Here is an 18,075-nt window from a genome sequence, read left to right as displayed (position 1 = left end):
AAGATATGGCAAGAAGAAAGTGCATTAAAAGCAACAAGCCCAAGAGCTTTGCATGAACACAAGGAGATGAAGGATGATGGTGATCAGGGTTATTATATACTGAGGAATAAAGACCACCTTGCCTACTTTTTTTTTTTTTTTTTTTTTGTACTAGGGATTGAACTCAGGACCTTGCACTGGTCAGGCAGGTGTTTATGCCACGAGCTACATCTCCAGCCCTCCTACTTCTAAAAAGGACTTTTAGGAGACTGGGGGATGAGGGGTGGGAGAGAGACAGACTGGTAATCTAACCCATCAGCAGGAGCCCAGTGTCATGGGGTGGGGTGGGGCTGGAGGAACCCAGTGAGTTTGATCCAGCTCCAAGAAGAGATTCAGAAAAGAAAACCTGGCGGGGGGGGCGGGGGGAAGACCCACCTAGACCCTGGGGAGAGAAAGATGCGTCCGGGTAAGATGTGCTCCTGTCTCGGCCCTCCCAGGACCTCATGGGGTGCACTGGGGAAAGAGGCCAAAGTCAGCGTCACTTGGCTGATGGGAAGCCAATGGTCTACCCAGAAGGGTACGCCTTGCTGATGATCGTCACATCATCCACGGGGTGGTCCTGGGAGTTGGTCTCTGCCATCCCCATGCGGTTCACCATGCCGATGCCCTGGCACACTCAGCCAAAGATGGTGTGCTTGCCATCGAGCCACTGGGTGGGGGCGAGGGTCACGAAGAACTGGCCGCCGTTGGTGTCTGGCCCTGCGTTGGCCATTGTGAGGATTCCAGCCCTAGTGAACTTGAGGTCAGGGTGGAGCTCATCCTCGAACTGTTTGCCATAGATGGACGCGCCATCATGACCTGTCCCCGTGTCGGGTCACCTCCCTGGATCATGAAGTCCTTGATGATTCTGTGGAACTTGGTGCCACTGTAATAATCACACTGGGTCAACTCTGCGAAGTTCTTACAGGTCTTGGGCATGTGCTCCCAGTACAGCTCCAGCACAATGACTCCCATGCTGGTCTCCAAGAAAATGTTGGGCCGCTGCCAGGTATCGGGGGGAGTCACCACTATGACCGACCCTGCGGAACCCTTCTCTAGCGGCCTCACTTTGATGACCTGACCCTGTTCTTCCCATGCGCTCTGCACTGAGGTACGCCGATCAAAAGGATGCAACCCAGCCCTTCACACACATATTCCGGCCCACTTGCCAGGATCTAGTGTCAACTGCCCCAGAATCCTAAGCAAAGCATCTGCAGCCCGTCACCTCTGCAAACACCAAGTCTCTGCCATTGGTGCTTCCAGCAAATGTGAATGCTCTTGCTATATTTTCTCTCAAAACCAAAACATCAACACTGCTGCTCTGACACATAGACACCTCATGCAAAGCCACACTGAATTTTTGCCAAGTGAAAAATGCAGGAGCTGGTGAGATGGCTCAGTGGTCTAAAGCACCTACTTAGAACAAGCTCAGCAAAGCACATGGACCGCGGTTCAATCCCCCAGCACCACATGCCAGCCAGCCCGCCCCCTGGTGGGCTGAGCTGGCCACACACACACACACACGAACAAGCTCAGCAAAGCACATGGACCGCAGGTCCACCACATGCCAGCCAGCTCCGCCCCCTGGTGGGCTGAGCTGGCCACACACACACACACACACACACACACATAAATAAATAAATAAAATTTTTAAAAAAAAGAAAAATGCATCCAGCAATTTCTAAGACGGTGTCTAGGGAATGATAATGTGTGGTGATAGAGGATGGAACTTATCAGAGGGAAGCAGAAGCGCTGACTATTCCTTGCCTGGGGGACATAGAAACCTCCAGAACTCAGGGCAGATTGCTCCCTTCCTCAGAAGTAACCTTGCAAGGAGGGGCACTGAGCAGCTCTCCAATTAGGACTCTAGAGAAGTCACTTAAGAGAGTTTTATACTTTTTTGAAAAATCGTAATGGGGAGGGAGGAAGGGTGAGGAAAGGTGAGGAAGAAGTTCATTCCTTTGTAATGCAAAGTCATCAAAATGCCATCCCCTGATGGTTGAAATAAAATAAATAAATAGAAAACCCAGGGTTTCAAGGGGGAAGGACCTTGAACTACTGACCTTTCCATTTCTTCTATACCCCAGGCCAACTTCCTTTTCTTCCAGCCTAGGCCCCCCACCTTAATGGATGCTTGGTAATGCCCCATTGGTCAAAGCAGGCTGTGCAGCCATGCCCTGATTCGAGGCAAAGGGAAACTGACTCAGCTCTTGACGGAGCAAACTGCAAAGACCACACTGCACAGGAAGATGGGTGCAGAGATGGGAAGAATTTGAGAGCCTTTTATTCAGTCATTTCCTGTTGCTAGTAACACAGTACAGTACCACAAATAGGTGAAGTAAAGAGGTTTATTTGGGCTCTCAATTCTGGAGGTCCAAGGTTCAAGGGCTGCATCTGGGAATGACTTTGTTGTTGGCAGAGTCCCAAGATGGCTCAGGACATCATGTGACAAGAGACACAGAGTGCACATCTGTGCGTTTCTCCTGGCCTCTCTCCTTCTTGTAAAGCTACCAGTACTCAGTCATGAGGGTTCCTTGGATTGACCTCAATCCCCACATTCTCCCTTGAAATCATTTTTAGAACAAACCACGCTCATGTGAGCCTTTATCTCATTCTCTGTATTATAGGAGTCCACGTCAAGATGACAGCCATTTTCACTTCCTGAGTGAAGAGCCATATCCTCTTCCTGTCCAAGCCCAGCCCGCCACCTTCTTATCCAGTGGTTCTCTTTCCACACAGACCCATGCTCAACTGAGCAGCATGGTGACAAAGCACAAATGTGGCAACTGGAAAGATGGAATTGCCAACACTACTGACTCTAGTTTCCTTTTAAAATCTTCAAAACCTATCTGACATATTATGGGTTGAATGATTGAAAACTGTCTAACCTTCAGATTTCATGAAGGTGCATAAGAATCTATGAGGACTAAATGGCTCAGGTTGAGCAGTTCTTACATCACCTGAAAGTTAATCATCTGTAACCATAAACATATGGCCAGTGATGGTATCTTACACCCTTGTTGACACAGAATTGTGAAATTGCCATTACACTTAATACTGTCACTCTTTGCCTCTTGCTTCCTGAAATCTATCCTCACCACAGAAGCACCAAGCAAAGCTTTCTAGAGTTGAACTTCATCATTATGCCTCTCTTCTGATTTATCACTACCCTCAGAATAAAGTCAGAGCTGGTTCACTTGACCCACAACTCAATGAATTACTTCTTTCTTAAAATAATGTCATCACTTAGCTTCTGAAACCCCACTCCAGACTTGCCTCTACCCTACTAGCTACTCCTCCGTCTTCTTTGCTGGACCCTTAGAACTCTCCAAACTCTCCAAAATAATGTTAAATGCTTTAAGGCTCAGTCCTTCATCCTTTTCTTTGCTTGCTCATTCTTTATTTCTTCTTTCTTTTTTTTTTCTTTTTCTTTTTTTTTTCTTAAATAATTGTATTGAGAAACAAATAGCAATGAGACAGTTTCAAAACCAAGTAGTGGCACAGTTTCAATAATTCATAAATAGCATATGGTGGTCTTCTTACTGGTTATTCATAGTACAAGATGCACACATGATATCCTGTCCACAAACAATATTAGAACAAATTATTCTATCCATTGAATTAAGAGAAAGTAGCTGTATATCTATCCTATTTTGAATATACACATAAAAAATGAGGACTTCCTGTTTTTGTTTGTTTAGTTTTGCGTTTTACTTGAATGTTCTGTATTCATGAAAGGCAAGTTGCTTAACAAGTTACTCAATTTACTTCCGGGGAGTCTTCCCTGGTCACTCGCTTACGCTTATACGTCACTTCCGGTCTCTCTACTCCTTTTTTCCTATACTCATAAGTACTCTTTAATTAAGGAAGGCCTTTCTAATTCCTCTCCTTTTGGACCTACGTTAAGCTTCTCAAACCTAGCTTTCCTTCCACATCACACGCCAGCTTTTAGAGTTTTCTTATAAAACCTCTATTCTCCTCTGCAAATTCAGATTGAGCCTTTTTGTGTTTCCCGGTTTTATTTCTTCTTTCAATCTCAGGGCTTTCAATATCCCTGTGCTGGTCAGTGCCAAGTTTATGTCTCAAATCCATACCTCTTCCCCAGAATACGTACTCCTATAACCAACTCTCCACTCCGCATCACCTGGATCTCTAGCAGACATCTCACACCTCAGTTCCAAATGTCAGCTTTCCACTCATGTCCATGCTGTCCTCTTCCCCGGCCTTCCCCCTCCCACTGAGAGCAATCCCATCTTTCCAATTGCCAAATCCTTGGAACCCACCTTGAATCTGATCCTTCTCTGACATCACCACTCTACCACTAGTAAGATCTGTTAGCTTTATAGTCAAAATATATGTAGTGGAATGGTAAGTCTGCGATTTCCTTCCAAATAACACTGAAGAGAAGCTATGGATGGAGTATAATTAAAAAATCATCTATAACTTGATAATTGTTGGAGCTCAGGCAGGCCAGATGGAGGCTTTGGCTGCTGTCCCAGAACAGCCCTGCTGTGGAGCAGAGGCGCTGAGGAAACAGAGCCCAGCTGAGCTACAGGGAAAATAGCACAAGGGAAGCAAAACACAGGGGAGCAGAAATGAGAAACGGTGTCTTGCCCAAGTTTTGGGTCAATCAGCCTGGCCAGGCTAAGAAACTTAGCATCATAAACCCTAAAACAAAAGCACTATACCAATACCTTGTATAGAAAGCAAGACACGGACAATTAAATAGGAAAGTGTCAGAGTAAAATTTAACTGAAATCCTTGAAGAAAAAGGTAAGTAAGCAAACAGAAAAGAATACATCAGGTAATTCAACAGAAGAAAAATAACAGATTCTGATGAAAATGACCATTATTGAGCCAAAAAAAAAAAAAAAAAAATGTTTAGAGACAAATTTAATGGAACCCTTCCAGGGCAGAAGTTAAAACTTGTTTAAATGTTTACTTTGCTTGGTCAATATGCTTTGTAAAAATAAACTCATTAAGCAAAATTGAAAAAAATAATAAATATTGGAGCTAACTGATGGTTCATGGAGATGCATTACAGGATTCCAGATCTGTTTACATTGAAAATACTCCCCTCTGCCTGCTGTCACTGTCACCACTCTATTCAGGAAGCTGTAGCTCTGGCCTGGTACCCTAGTTTCTCTCTCATCTGCACTCCCATCCCCTGCCTTTAGACTAGCTCCCCACCTCCAGCCACACAGCCTGTGCAATTGCTCCTTTTGCAATCAGTCCAGCCATGTCCCTCCTCTGCTCAAAATGCGCCAAAGTCCCCATTTCATTTGGAATAAAGCCAGAATCTTAAGAGTCATTTTCAAGATACCATTTACCTCCCCGCCCCATACTCCTCAGCCCCAATCACCTTTCCTCCTTGATCATTTTCTTTCAGGCATGGTGATGTTCCTTGCACACGCCAACCACAGCCCCGCCGAAGAGCCTCTTCTCTCTCACACGTGCGTTTCTGTCTTCACTCCCTTCGTGTCTTCACTCCAACATCTCCTTTCTGAGTAAGCCATTACTCGCACAAGAACCTCATCAACACATGAAAATGAGCACCTTCCTGAACAGCCAATGGGTCCAAATGAACCTAAAGAAGAAATCAGGCAGTTTCTGTAACTAAACAATAATGCCAATTCAACATACCAGAATTTATGGGACACGGTGAAAGCAGTCCTTCAAGGGAAATCTATAGCACTCAATTCCCATATCAGAAAAAGAGGGAGCTCAAATAAACAACTTAATGCTGAACTTCAAACTTCTAGAAAAAGAGAAGCATGTCAAGCTCTAGTAAGCCTTTTCCGACCACCTTATACTGTAGCACTGAATGCATAAACACTACATTTACACACACACACACACACACACACACACACACACAGAACCTCTTCGCCTCTTCCGTTACCTAACCTTTTGATTTACTGTAATCTTACCATCAGATGTACGCTGATGTCTATTCTCAGCACCCACCTGGCATACAGCAGTTGCTCAGTATTTATTTATTTATTATTATTTATTTATTTATTTAGGTGAAATCGGGGATTGAACTCAGACCCTTGCACTTGCCAGGCAAGCACTTATTCCACTGAGCTATCTCCCCGGCCCCTTGCCCAGTATTTATTGAATGAAGAAATGCCTGAGTGAAAGAGCGAAAGAATGAAGAGCACCCACAGTGCACTGCGCACCTTCCTGTGGAGGTAGGGCTCTCACCTCTGGCCTCCTTGCCCTGGTGCTGAACACAGGCAACACCTGAATCCCTGACGCACGGGAGCGCAGTTGCCAGCCTTTACCCATGCTCAGCCCTCTTCCTCCTGGCAGGATCTTCGTCTTTAAGATTCATGTCCCTCAGGTGTCTGCTGACGCCACCTGTCAAAGAACTTCTTCTGCCTGGCTTCCCCCCCAGGTCTCTGTGGCCTTTTTCTGACCAAGCGTCCCTCATGCTGGACTCTGGGCATCTACCCATTGCTTCGGGTGCCCTTCTGGGTAGGAATGTGGGAGCAAGTTCTCTGGCATCCAGCAGTCCCTCAAGAATGTGTAGTGAGGGAAAGGGAGATGGCTCAGTAGAATAAGCGCTTGCCTGGCAAGTGCAAGGGCCTGAGTTCAATGCCTGGTTCTGAAAAAAAAAAAAAAAGAATGTATAGTGAATGAATAAAAATGGTGGCATGGACCGAATAGCTTCTCTGTTCAGGTTTTCATACTTCATCAGCACAACTTCATGGGGTGGGGATTATCATCAAAGTGGCTGGAGAAAACAAATTGTGTCCCACCCACTGGGGAGGTCTCCCTCCCAACTCACCGTGAGCAAGTGCTTTCTCTTTCCCTGCCTCTGTTTCCTCAGTTGGACTGACTACTCCAATACACTGGGCGAGGTGCTTCTTCTAACGTTGGACTCCAGCCAATTTCAGTTTCCAAATGTGGAAAGAAGGAAACTGGCAAAGTTGAGAATCGAAACCAAAAGCAGAAAGGTTGGCTGGATGCCATCCCTGTTAAGGTAGTCCCGGATCTGCCAACTTCAGCCAGGTGTCCTGCAGCACACCTGTCACAGCAGGGATCTCCAAGGGGTCTCCAAGGAGCCACACTCAGCTCATTCACCGCTGGATTCCTCTTCATTCAGGTCCTTTATCCGTCAGAGTACTGCAGTTCAGCTGGAGAGGAGCTTCCTTAAAAAAGAGGGTGTGTGTCAGGAGGCAGTAAGTTACTGGCCATATATCTGTCCAGCAGTGGGACTCTCAGCAGAGATGGCCCTGGCCCAGGAGCTCTACGACACCGCAGCCTCCAGGCTGGATTCCTTCGTGGCTCAATGGCTGCAGCCCACCCGGAAATGGAAAGAAGAGGTGCTGGAGGTTGTTCGCACCGTGGAGCAGTTCCTGAGGCAGGAGTTCTTCTGCTGGGAGCAAGGGCTGGACCAGGAGGTGCGAGTGCTGAAAGTTGTCAAGGTGAGACCAGGCCGCTCCCTTCCCAAGCCGGAGCAGATCAAAACTCAGTGTGAGCGTCCACGTCCCCAAGGGTGCTGGGGTCCCCTAGCCCATGCTGCTGACATCTCAAGATATTTTTCTACAGCTTATGCACCACTGCACTGCTTGTTAGCTGTTTACACCCCATTGCACTACCTCTAGCAGAACACACCAGTTAAGAAATTTATAATAATATAGTGGGGGTATAATTGTCTAATTCCTTAATATTGTTATCTCTAATCCTAGCACCCTTTGAGGTAGACAGGATTCTTTTTCCATTTTACAGACAAGCAAAATGAAGGCTCGCAGACTTAAGATTCACGGGGACCAAATACAAGTTCTTTGATTAGATCCTGATGTGAATAATAGAGAAATTTCAATATGGCCTGGATACTAGATAACACAAGGGATTTAATTGTAACAGTGCCTTCATGGATAGAGAGAAAATGTTCTCATTTTTTGAGGAAACATAAATGGTAAAATATTTAGGGGCAAAGTTCCATGCTATCTGTAATTTACTTTCAAGGGCCACAGTTCTGTGCTGTCTATGATGTACTTTAGAATGGCTTAGATGAGCCACATGTGGCAAAGACGTTAGCCATGTTGAATCCAGCCGGGTGGTTTGATATGAGCGTTCCTTGTATTTTGTTTCTATCTTCTATATGTTTTAAATTTCTCTTAATAGTGGAGGCTCAGAGTGACACAGGGGAAAGAAACTCCCAACCTTCTAAACGTCTGGTAGAAGTTTGTGTTCTCTAAAATGGAAGCATGAGTTTTAAGGACAAGAGAGGTTAAAAGCAGAATATATTTACTGAGGGAAAGAAAGCTTCTGTCCGAGTGGGTTGCCCAGGAGCCTGCCTTTTGTATGGATATTTATAGAGCAAATCCACAATGTGAGACAGCTCCAAGGTGGGACACATGGGAACTCCCTTAGGTGGGCATGAGGTGAGACAAAGGTATGGTCAGCCAATGAGATTACAAGCATAATTGCGCAGGTAAAATTGACTAAGTCAGGATTGAATGGGGAAGCGAGTCACATAGCAAGTGGGCATGAATGCGGAAGAGGGGCTTTTCCTGTAGGGGGTTGAATCAGTGGTTCTTCCTGGTTTTCTCAAGGCGATTGATACCTCTTTAGAATATTAGTCCCTGAAGTTTATCCTTAGGAAGTATGTGAGTATATTTGTTTTATCTTTTATCTTGAGATCTGGTCCACAGTGGTGGTGCCTGTCTCTCCCACAGTTGTAACGTACCTCATCTTCTGCACTGGCTCCTCTGAGGGCCTAGCCCTCCCTGACTGCCTGTAATAGTTTCTCTAAGCTGCCAGGAAGGAAGAGGCGGCTTGTCCAAGGTCACGTAGTCAGAGCTGGTGCTGGGATTTGAATTTGACTCCATAGCCAGGGATCTAGGCTCCTCCATGAAGATTTTCCCCAAGCTCTTCGTCCAGTTGACTTACGCCTGTGCACACCTGCAATCCCAGCACTCCGGGAGGCTGAGGCAGATGATCACAAGTTCAAACCTAACATGAGCAACTTGGCTAGTTCTCAAGACGTTGTCTCTAGAGAAAAAATGAAAAGGGCTGAGGATGTAGCTCAACTGCAAAGGTTTTGGGTTCAACTCCCAATAATGAAATAACAATTTTTTTCCCCAAGAGGTTCAGAGCTCAAAAGGCCCTGAAGAATCAGGAAATCATCCTTCCTTTTCATTTAAATATTAAGGAAACTGACACACACGGTAGACGAGAGATATCCCACCATCACACAGCAAGTTGACGGCAAAGCAAGACTAGAATTAGGACAGCAGACCCCCCACTCAGGGCTCTATGGACAGCCAAGTCCTGGAAGGATTCAACAACCTTCCCCAGGCAGCATCTGGAGCCTGAGGCCCAATGATTTAGAGTAGACAACCATAAATTTTGACATCAGCTAGATCTGGGTTTGACTCAGCTTTTTTGTGACCTTGACTATTCCATCTTATTTCTCAAACCCTGTGTTTGGAGCATCATAATCATCCTCCTTTCTCCTTCCCCAAACCAGAGCAATGCAAGCTAAATGATCAACAGCGCAGGGTAAAAGCCCCCAAACAGAAAATTATTGTCATTATTGCCCAAGACTTCTTCTGGGCCTGGGGAACTTGGACGGTCTCTCTCTCTCTCTCTCTCTCTCTCTCTCTCTCTCTCTCTCTCTCTCTCCTCCCTCCCCTCCCCTCCCCTCCCCACCTCAGCTTCCTAGAATTCTGGGAGTACAGTGTGTGCCACAACGCCTGACTTGACTCAGTATTCTTATCTGCTCATTAGACTCATGCTACCAAATCAATGAGAGATTGTGAAGATTTAGAATACTATGTAAAAGGGCTGCTCACAGTGCCAGGCAGAGGGAGTGGTCAGCCTGTGACAGCTGGGCTATCGCTCATGCTCAGTGGCTCCACCCACCAAGAAAGGCAGCCCACTTGGGGTTTGATCCTTCCCCTGAGAATTCCACTTCCTGAAGCAGAGTGAGGAAAAGGGGAGACAGAGAGGTACGGAGCTCTGTACACCAGAGGCAGTGGGGCTAGGAGAGGGCGTCTAGAATCACAGAATAGCCAAAGCACTTGTTCAGAACCATGTAGCTCAATCTCCCTCCATTACAAATGGGGAAACTGTCGCCCTGGCCGCAGAAGGGATTGTGTGAGTCAATTAGACAAACAGGAAGGAGGGAAACAGATCGCTGACTTTCTGTGTGCATGCAGCATTTTATCTAATCCTCTCTGTACCCAGTGACTCAACTTTCATCATTACTTTCATCTGCAGAAGGTCTGAGGGCTTCAAATGGTCATTCAGCTAAAGAACAGGGCAGAGTGAAGATGGGGCTGGGGTGTAGCACAGTGGTCAAGCACTTGTTCTGGTTCCGGTCTCCAGCAACACACAAACAGACACTCACACATGCGCACCCACACACACAACACACCCCTGCCTCAAAACCTCAAATGCAGTGCAATAGGCATTATTACAGCTTGAGTAGGCCTCATCTGAAACGCCTGAGGCCAGCAGTGCCTCCGATTGGGGATTCCCTTCAGATTTTGAAATATTTGCATATACACAATGAGATAGCTTAGAGATGGATCCAAGCTTACACATAAGCCACTTGCAATTCATAAGCACCTTCTTTGTGTAGCAAAAAGGCAATTTTATACACTATTCTTAGTGTATCAGTGTCATGACTACAAGTCATCACAGGAGGCCAGGTGTGGAATTTTCAACTTGCTGTGTGTGTGTGTGTGTGTGTGTGTGTGTGTATGTGTGTGTGTGTGTGTGTGTGTGTGTGTGTGTGTGTGTGTGTTTTCCTGGGGCTTGAACTCAAGGCCTTAGCACCAAGTCATATCCCCAGCCCTTTTGGAAATTTTAAGACAAACTCTTGCTAAGTCACTCAGTTGCCCAGGCTGCGCTCAGACGTTGGATCCTCTGCCTCAGCCTCCCAGAGTGCTCTTCTTAGGCCGTCCCATCAACACTCAGAAAGATTCGGATTAGGGAGTAGTTTGGATTGCGGCTTTTTATTGAGGGATGCAGAAAGCATATTCTTGAAGTCACCATCTCTCTGCAGAACACAAAGCTGAGTTTTGGAAGTCATGCAGTACAGTAAGCAAGAAACCTAGGCTCTGGTGTCAAGCTGAAAACTGGTGGCCACAGGCGAGTGACCTAGGGGCAAGGATTTGCATTAAACGGGATGTGTCACGTGATGTGTGTATGGGGGGGTTCCTGGTGCACAGCAGAGGGGCCTTCAGCTGATGAGCCTCTGTCTCTTGCAGGTGGGCTCCTTCGCGAATGGTACAGTAATCAGAGGCACCGCGCATGTGGAGCTGGTGGTGTTCCTGAGCTGTTTCCGTAGCTTCCAAGAAGAGGCCAAGCACCACCAAGCTGTCCTGAGACTGCTAAGGAAAAAAGCATGCTGTTGCCAGGACCTGCTGGCCCTCGGGCTAAGTGACCTGAGTGTGGCCCAAGGAGTCCCTGACACTCTCATCTTCACCATCGAGACCAGAGAGACTGCAGAGCCTATTGATGTCACCATTGTGCCTGCCTACAGGGCCCTGGGTAAGGGGAACAAAAGCCTGCAGCACACACCTGCCCTTCCCAGGAGTCTTGCCACTCCCTCACTTCTCATTCCTGACCACAGAGTCCTGCATTCATTGGTCCTATACACTTCCTGCCCTGGGAACTGAGCCTTCACTGTGTGCCCAGTATTAGTCCTGGCTCTCATGGGGGGAAATCTGGGAAACAGAAACTTACCAGGAAACCACACAGATAAGCATATGGTAAGCTGAGTGAGTACTCCATGCCTATAACTCTGCCTATTGAGAAGGCTGAGGCAGGAGGATCAAAAGGTCAAGGCCAGTCTGAGCAACTTAGTGAAAGCCCATTTCAAAATAAAAGAGCTAAGGGTGTAACTCGATGATAGAATGCTTGCCTAGCTTGCATAAGACCCTGGGCTCAATCCCCAGTATAAAAGAAGAGAGGAAAGGAAGGAGGGAGTGAGAGAGGGAGAAAGACAATGGCAGCTCTGCCAGAAAAAACAAAAATGGAGCACCCTGGGTAAGTGCAGAAAGCATGCTCAGGAGTGGACTTTCTATGCCAAGGATAGTCTGGGGGACCCCAGGTCCAAAGAGAGAAAGGAGCTAAAATAATAACTATGAGTGCTTCTTACTCAGGCACCAGGGTCTGTCATCGTCTGGGCATTCCCAGAAGCAGATCCTCTGATAAGGATATGAGGACAAGCAGCTTATGGGGAGATGACCCAACCCTGGGAGAGAGGCAGGGAACCAAGACACGATACCAAGGGCATTACTGAGCAGGGCATCACTACAGGCCCCTGGGCCACATGCCCCTGCAGAACACAGAGCACATGTCAACAACATCTCAAGGGAGTGCTGAGTGCTCACCCTAGATTTCTTATCAATCCTTAGCTGCTGGCTGCTGCCTGGAGCACTGAAGCCCTGGCACCTTTTATTTGCCCTCAAGCCAACAGTCCCAGATGTTTGAAATAAATCTTGTCTGCAATAACCCCGGATGAGACAGGCTTTCTATAGTCCGCTATCAGTCACTGTGATAAAATATCTAAGATAAGGGGCTGGGGAGATAGCTCAGCAGTCTAAACGCCTGCCTGGCAAGCACAAAGACCCAGGTTCAATCCCAAGTATGCATGCTGTGCAGGCCTTGGAACTCTGGGTGTGCCCTGCAGGCCACAAAGACCGAGTGTGATGGTGCATGCCTGGAATCCCAGTGCTGGGGAGGCTGAGATAGGAGGATCATTATGAGTCCAAGCTGCATAGTGAGACCCTATATCAAATAAATAAATAAATAAAATATTTCTTAAAAATTAAAAAGTATAGTGAGCCGGGGAGATGGCTCAGTGGAATAAGTGCTTCTCTGGCAAGCACAAGGGCCTGAGTTCAATCCCCGGTTCCGAAAAAAAAAAAAAAAAATTAAAACGTATATCTAAGATAAGCAATTTAGAAGGAGGATGTGTTTAATTTGACCTACAGTTTCAGTCCACAGTCACCTGGCCATCTCGCTTTGGGCCTGTGGTGGTGCCGTAGCTCATGGCAGGACCACATGTCTGTTCACATCATAGTGTCAGGGAAAGACAGAGAGTGAGAGAGGCAGAGAAAGAAAGACAGACAGGGAGGTGTCTGTGCACCCCTGTAGGGTTAATCCTGAAGACCCAGCTTCCTCCCCTAAGCCACTCCTCTTAGAGACCCCACCACTTCTCAGTGGCACTATGGCTGAAGACCAAAGCTTCACCACATGGGCCTTGAGGGATGTTCACGAGCCAGATCATAACAACTCGTCTCACCTTCCAGCTCCCATTCATGGTTATGGCTGCCAGGAGTTGTTCTATGGAGAAAGCGCCGGAGACAGGATCCAACCTTAGCAAGAAAAAAGAGTAACACATGCCAGGGAGTTGGTTCTGCCTTCAGCTGCTACTTACCTCCTGGAGCTTCTGTAATGAATCATCCAGAAACAGATCTAAAATAGTTATTAAGGAAAACTAGGAGTATTGGCATCTTAGTCACTTTCTTGTCAGTGAGACATGATATCCACCACTCACAGTTTAGAGGAGAGGTTTATTTTGGCTCAAGTTTGTAGAAGATTTATTCAATAGTCGGCCATTACCAAGGCAGGAAGAACATAGTAGAAAAATCTGATAGAGGGATGAGGCTCAGAGCACTGCACCCAAGAATCAGAGAGCATAGAAAAGAGCCACGGAAGGAGATGCACCCTTCCAGGTCATATGCCCACTGACTGGCCTGTACCTAGGCTTCACCTCCCAACAACAGTCTAGTAATGGCCTGGTAAGTACAGTGCCCCCACAATCCAATCACTTTCCTAACACATGAGACTTTTGGAGGACACCCAGATCTAAACCATAGCAGCCAGGGACATTCAGGGAGGACAGAAGCCCTGGGAGGCCCAAGATATGGAAAGGCCAATGTTGGCTCCTCAAAGGAAGGTGATCAAGGAAAATCAAGCAAGGCAAAGCTCTGGTGTCTGAGGCTCTGAGGTCACAAGTCTCTTCTGAGAGGCATCTCCAGCGGATAAACAGGCTGACCCCAGCCACTGCTTATCCCTCTAGGGCTTCCTAAATCCTCAGTCTCTGTTTTTATTCCCTCTTTCCTCAGGACCTTCTGTTCCCAACTCTGAGATACCCCCAGAGGTCTACGTGAGTCTGATCAAAGCCTGTGGATACCCTGGAAATTTCTCCCCATCCTTCAGCGAGCTGCAGAGAAACTTTGTAAAACATCGGCCCACTAAGCTGAAGAGCCTGCTCCGGCTGGTAAACTACTGGTACCTGCAGGTAAGGGGAGCTGGCAGGATGGGGACAGGGGTAGAGAGGAAAGGCGCCACCCCAGGAAATGGGACGCCATCCCCTGGAAACTACACCAAGAGGAAGGGGAAGTGGGGAAAGGAGGGCAAGCTTGCTAGACATTTAAAACTGTAAAGTGAAACATTCAGTGAAAAAAATGGACAAGGAAAAAGAGAAGGGAGAAGAGAAACAGAACAGGAAAGGAAAAAATAGCTGTTGTACAGTGTTCCAGTAGTCAAGTGCCCGAGAGGCTGTCGTTCCTGTGTAGTATTCGCTAGTGGTAGCTTTGGTGCACACTCTGGGCCTTAATCCCAGGCGGGTAAGGGCCAGCAAGAACGATCCCTTTATTCCTGCGCACACAGCCACCCCGAGTGACCATGTTCCTGAGTGTCATGATCACCACTGCATGAAGGGGAGAAGAGTAACTACTTTATAGCTCTCACAAGTGACATCTGCCCGGAACCAAGTAGATTTTTAAAATAGCCGGATGAATAGAGTCATCTAAACTCACAAAAGGAAGACTCAGAAACAAATGCAAAAATTAGAAAGACGCACATGCTGCACCAGCCCCGGCCCTGGGTGCGCTGAGCCAGCAACCAAGTCTAGGAGAGGTGGCGCACACCTGTAATTCCAGCACTGGCGGGACTGAAAACAGGAGGATCACTCTTAGTCCGGGCTGCAGAGTGAGACCCTGTACCAAATACATAAATTTAAATTTAAAAAAAAAATTACAAGACAAAGGTGTTCTCTTTTTTTAAAAAAAAATGGTGAAAGATTTTAGGAAGACTAACTCAATTTTAAAAGTAAATCAAGGGCTGGGGAGGTACCTCAGCCACCTAAGCACCTGCCTGGCAAGCACAAGGACCTAGGTTCGATCCCCTGCACCACATGCTGTGCCTGCCCTCGGTTCCCAGGTGTGCAGTGCCAGTCACCGAAACCTGGGCATGGTGGCGCATGCCTGTAATCCCAGCACTGGGGAGGCTGAGACAGGAGGATCACTGTGAGTCTCAATTGTGAAACAAGACCCTGTACCAAATAAATAAATACATAAAAGATTTTTTAAAAAAGATTAAAAAAATAAAAATGAAGCAAGCTGGGTGTGATAGCGTACACCTGTAATCCCAGAACTCAGGAGCTGAGGCAGGAGGATAACTGTGAATTTGAAGCCAACTGAGCTACAAAGTGAGTTCAAAGCCAGCCTGGGGTACCTACTGAAACCCTGTCTCAAAAAATAAAAATAAATAAATAAAATAAAAACCAAAGTAAAAAGATTCTAAAAAAAAAAAAAAAAAAAATTACCAAGGTTAGTACACGTACAATGAATAGTCTGTCCGTGGTGAGATGACAGAAGTCACATCAAACACTGCAGGTGACAAGGTTTCAGATACTAGCTTTCCCAAAGTTAAGGATGAGTTAGTTACCTTTGAGGGAAGGAGTATGTATGCATACCAGCTTTCTTCTATAATCTTTTCTTCAAGTCTTTGGCCCTAAGACAAGGATTTGACATGTTTTTAAACTTTTTTTCTTTCTTATTTTTTGGCTGGCTCAGCCCACTCTGAGGGTGGGGCTGGTGCAGCATGTGGTGCCCGGGATGGAACCACAGTCACCTGCGCCTGCCTAAGCTGGCCTAAGCAGGTGCTTTAGGCCGCTGAGCTCTCTCACTGGCCCCTTAAACTATTTTTGGTACGAGATCTTAAACTTAACCATTTCTTTTAGTTGACTTTTTTTCATGCTAGGGATTGAGCCCAGATGCCTCGTGAATGCCACACAAGCACCCTATCACTGTTACAAGCCAGCCTTTTTTTCACTTTAGTTCAAGAGAGGGTCCAGATGGCTCAGGTTGGCCTCAAAACTGGAATCCTTCTGCCTCTGCCTCTGCCTCCCAAGTGTCTTGGATTACTAGCATGCTCCACCATTTATTTGACAGCTTTATTTACCCAAGTATTATAAGATATTGATTAATTGAAAGGACATAAGATCTCATACTGTATGAAGTATGATTAAAATATATGGAGAGGCCAGGGAGATAGCTCAGCAGCACAAACGCCTGCCTGGCAAGAACAAGGTCCTGAGTTCGATCCCTGGTACCAAAACACACACACACACACACACACACACACACACACACAAACACACACACACACACACAAATAAATATATAAAAATAAAAATAAAATATATGGAGAATGTTAAAATTTTTTAAATGTATAACAGTGTAAGACACATTGCCATTAATCCCCCTCAAAAATATCCCCCTTCATTCAAACATACCTAGGTCATCATTTCCAACATGGTTTTCTGAAGCAGTTCCAGAAGTCTTTTTCCCTGAGTGTCTTTAGTCGCGCTATTGTGGCTGCCTTTGTTTCCTCAACTGATTCAATACATTGCCTTTCATGCTGCTTATTTTGACTTTGGGCAAAAGCCAGAAGTCACCTGGCACCAGATCTGGTGAACTATGGTAGATAAAGCCACACCAAAATGTTTTTATGAGTTTGCCTTTCCATTGGGTGGCATTTGGTAGCGGCATTCACGGTATTTTAACCTGTTAAGGACAAGAAAAAGGGCTTCCAGAAACTCTTCCAGAAAGAGGACAACAGGTGGGTTTCCAAGAGTGGGCCTTACAGTCAATGTGAGAGGTTGGCTTTTTTTTTTTTTTTTTTTTTTTATGTATTTAGTACAGGGTCTACAGGGTCTCACTACATAGATTGGACTCGTAGTGATCCTCCCGTTTTCAGCCTCCCAAGCGCTGGGATTACAGGCGCGCACCACCTCGCCCAGTCTCAGTCACTGTCTCAGCACGTCCCCAGGGCAGAGCCAGCACAGCAAGCCAGCTATCAAACCCTGGCCGCTGTGCTGTGCCTAAGCAGGCGCTTTAGTCTGCTGAGCTATCTGGCCGGCCCTTGGGCTTTTTATAAGGGATTGGAGACATGGAACAGGGTTTGCTAGTAGTTGTAACTAGCTCACACATACATTTCTGGGGTCACCTTATTTCTCGTTATGCTCCCAGAAGCCACTCCACTGTATCTAAAGTTGTATACCAAAACTGCAAATTGGCAAAGTCATTGAATTCAGCCTTACAGAAAAACCCCTGACCACTGGGAGAAAGATTTATTTTAATCTCATGCTGTCCGGGGTCAGGCTCAGTGTGCTGTCTTATGACTGCTTAGTATGCAAGCAGTGGAATTGCTTTCACAGGGTATGTCTGCTGCTGAGGGGTTTAACCTGTTTGTTGTCAACAGATCATCAATCCCTGAAATATGAAGGATAAAATTAGCATTATATGAGACTAAAAAATTAATCATTTTTTGTCAAATGCTTGATGCTGTAATTAGTGGGGTTTTTGTTTTTGGGGGGGTTGTTTTTGTTTGTTTCTTTTGGTACAGGGTCTCTACGTGGCTCAGACTGTCCTAGACCCTCCTCTCTCGGCCTCCCCAGCACTAGGATTACAGGTGTCCACCACCACACCTGGCTTGAGGGCCTGCACGGTGTGCGCAGGGTTCTGGGGCTGGCATAACGTGCTACACCAGGGATCGAGCCCCAGTTTTTGTACTTGCCAGGCAGGCACTTAGACCGCTGAGCTAGCTCCCCAGCCCTTATAGTTTACTTAATAGTTTTAAGTATACTGATTGTTTCATCTACTGGATTCCAAGACCAAAACATGCAGTTCACATCCACTAGGTTTCATCTGTCATATCTTTTATTTTATAATCCTGAAGATCAAATTCAGGTGTGCTTTATGTCTGAGCAATATCCCCCAGCCCTTTTTATTTATT

At 46.3% G+C, this 18,075-nt stretch overlaps 1 protein-coding gene and 1 pseudogene across 2 annotated transcripts in view; one reads left to right on the top strand and one right to left on the bottom strand.

Moving 5' to 3' along the window:
- Positions 1 to 544: 544 nt before the first annotated feature.
- LOC101572683 lies at positions 545 to 2,167 on the bottom strand (annotated as a pseudogene).
- Positions 2,168 to 7,231: 5,064 nt separating this feature from the next.
- The window catches only part of Oasl (2'-5'-oligoadenylate synthetase like), a 25,462-nt gene continuing 14,618 nt past the window's right edge, over positions 7,232 to 18,075 (top strand). For both annotated transcript variants that reach the window (XM_023720893.1, XM_004636268.2), the window contains exons 1-3: positions 7,232 to 7,451; positions 11,250 to 11,532; positions 14,118 to 14,293. In XM_023720893.1, the coding sequence (XP_023576661.1) occupies positions 7,254 to 7,451; positions 11,250 to 11,532; positions 14,118 to 14,293 (657 nt within the window). In that variant the 5' untranslated portion in view covers positions 7,232 to 7,253. The remainder of the gene's footprint in view (positions 7,452 to 11,249; positions 11,533 to 14,117; positions 14,294 to 18,075) is intronic.

Source organism: Octodon degus, unplaced genomic scaffold, assembly GCF_000260255.1.
Source record: "Octodon degus isolate 3935 unplaced genomic scaffold, OctDeg1.0 scaffold00079, whole genome shotgun sequence".
NCBI lineage: Eukaryota > Metazoa > Chordata > Mammalia > Rodentia > Octodontidae > Octodon > Octodon degus.
This window is presented reverse-complemented; position numbering and strand designations above follow the sequence as displayed.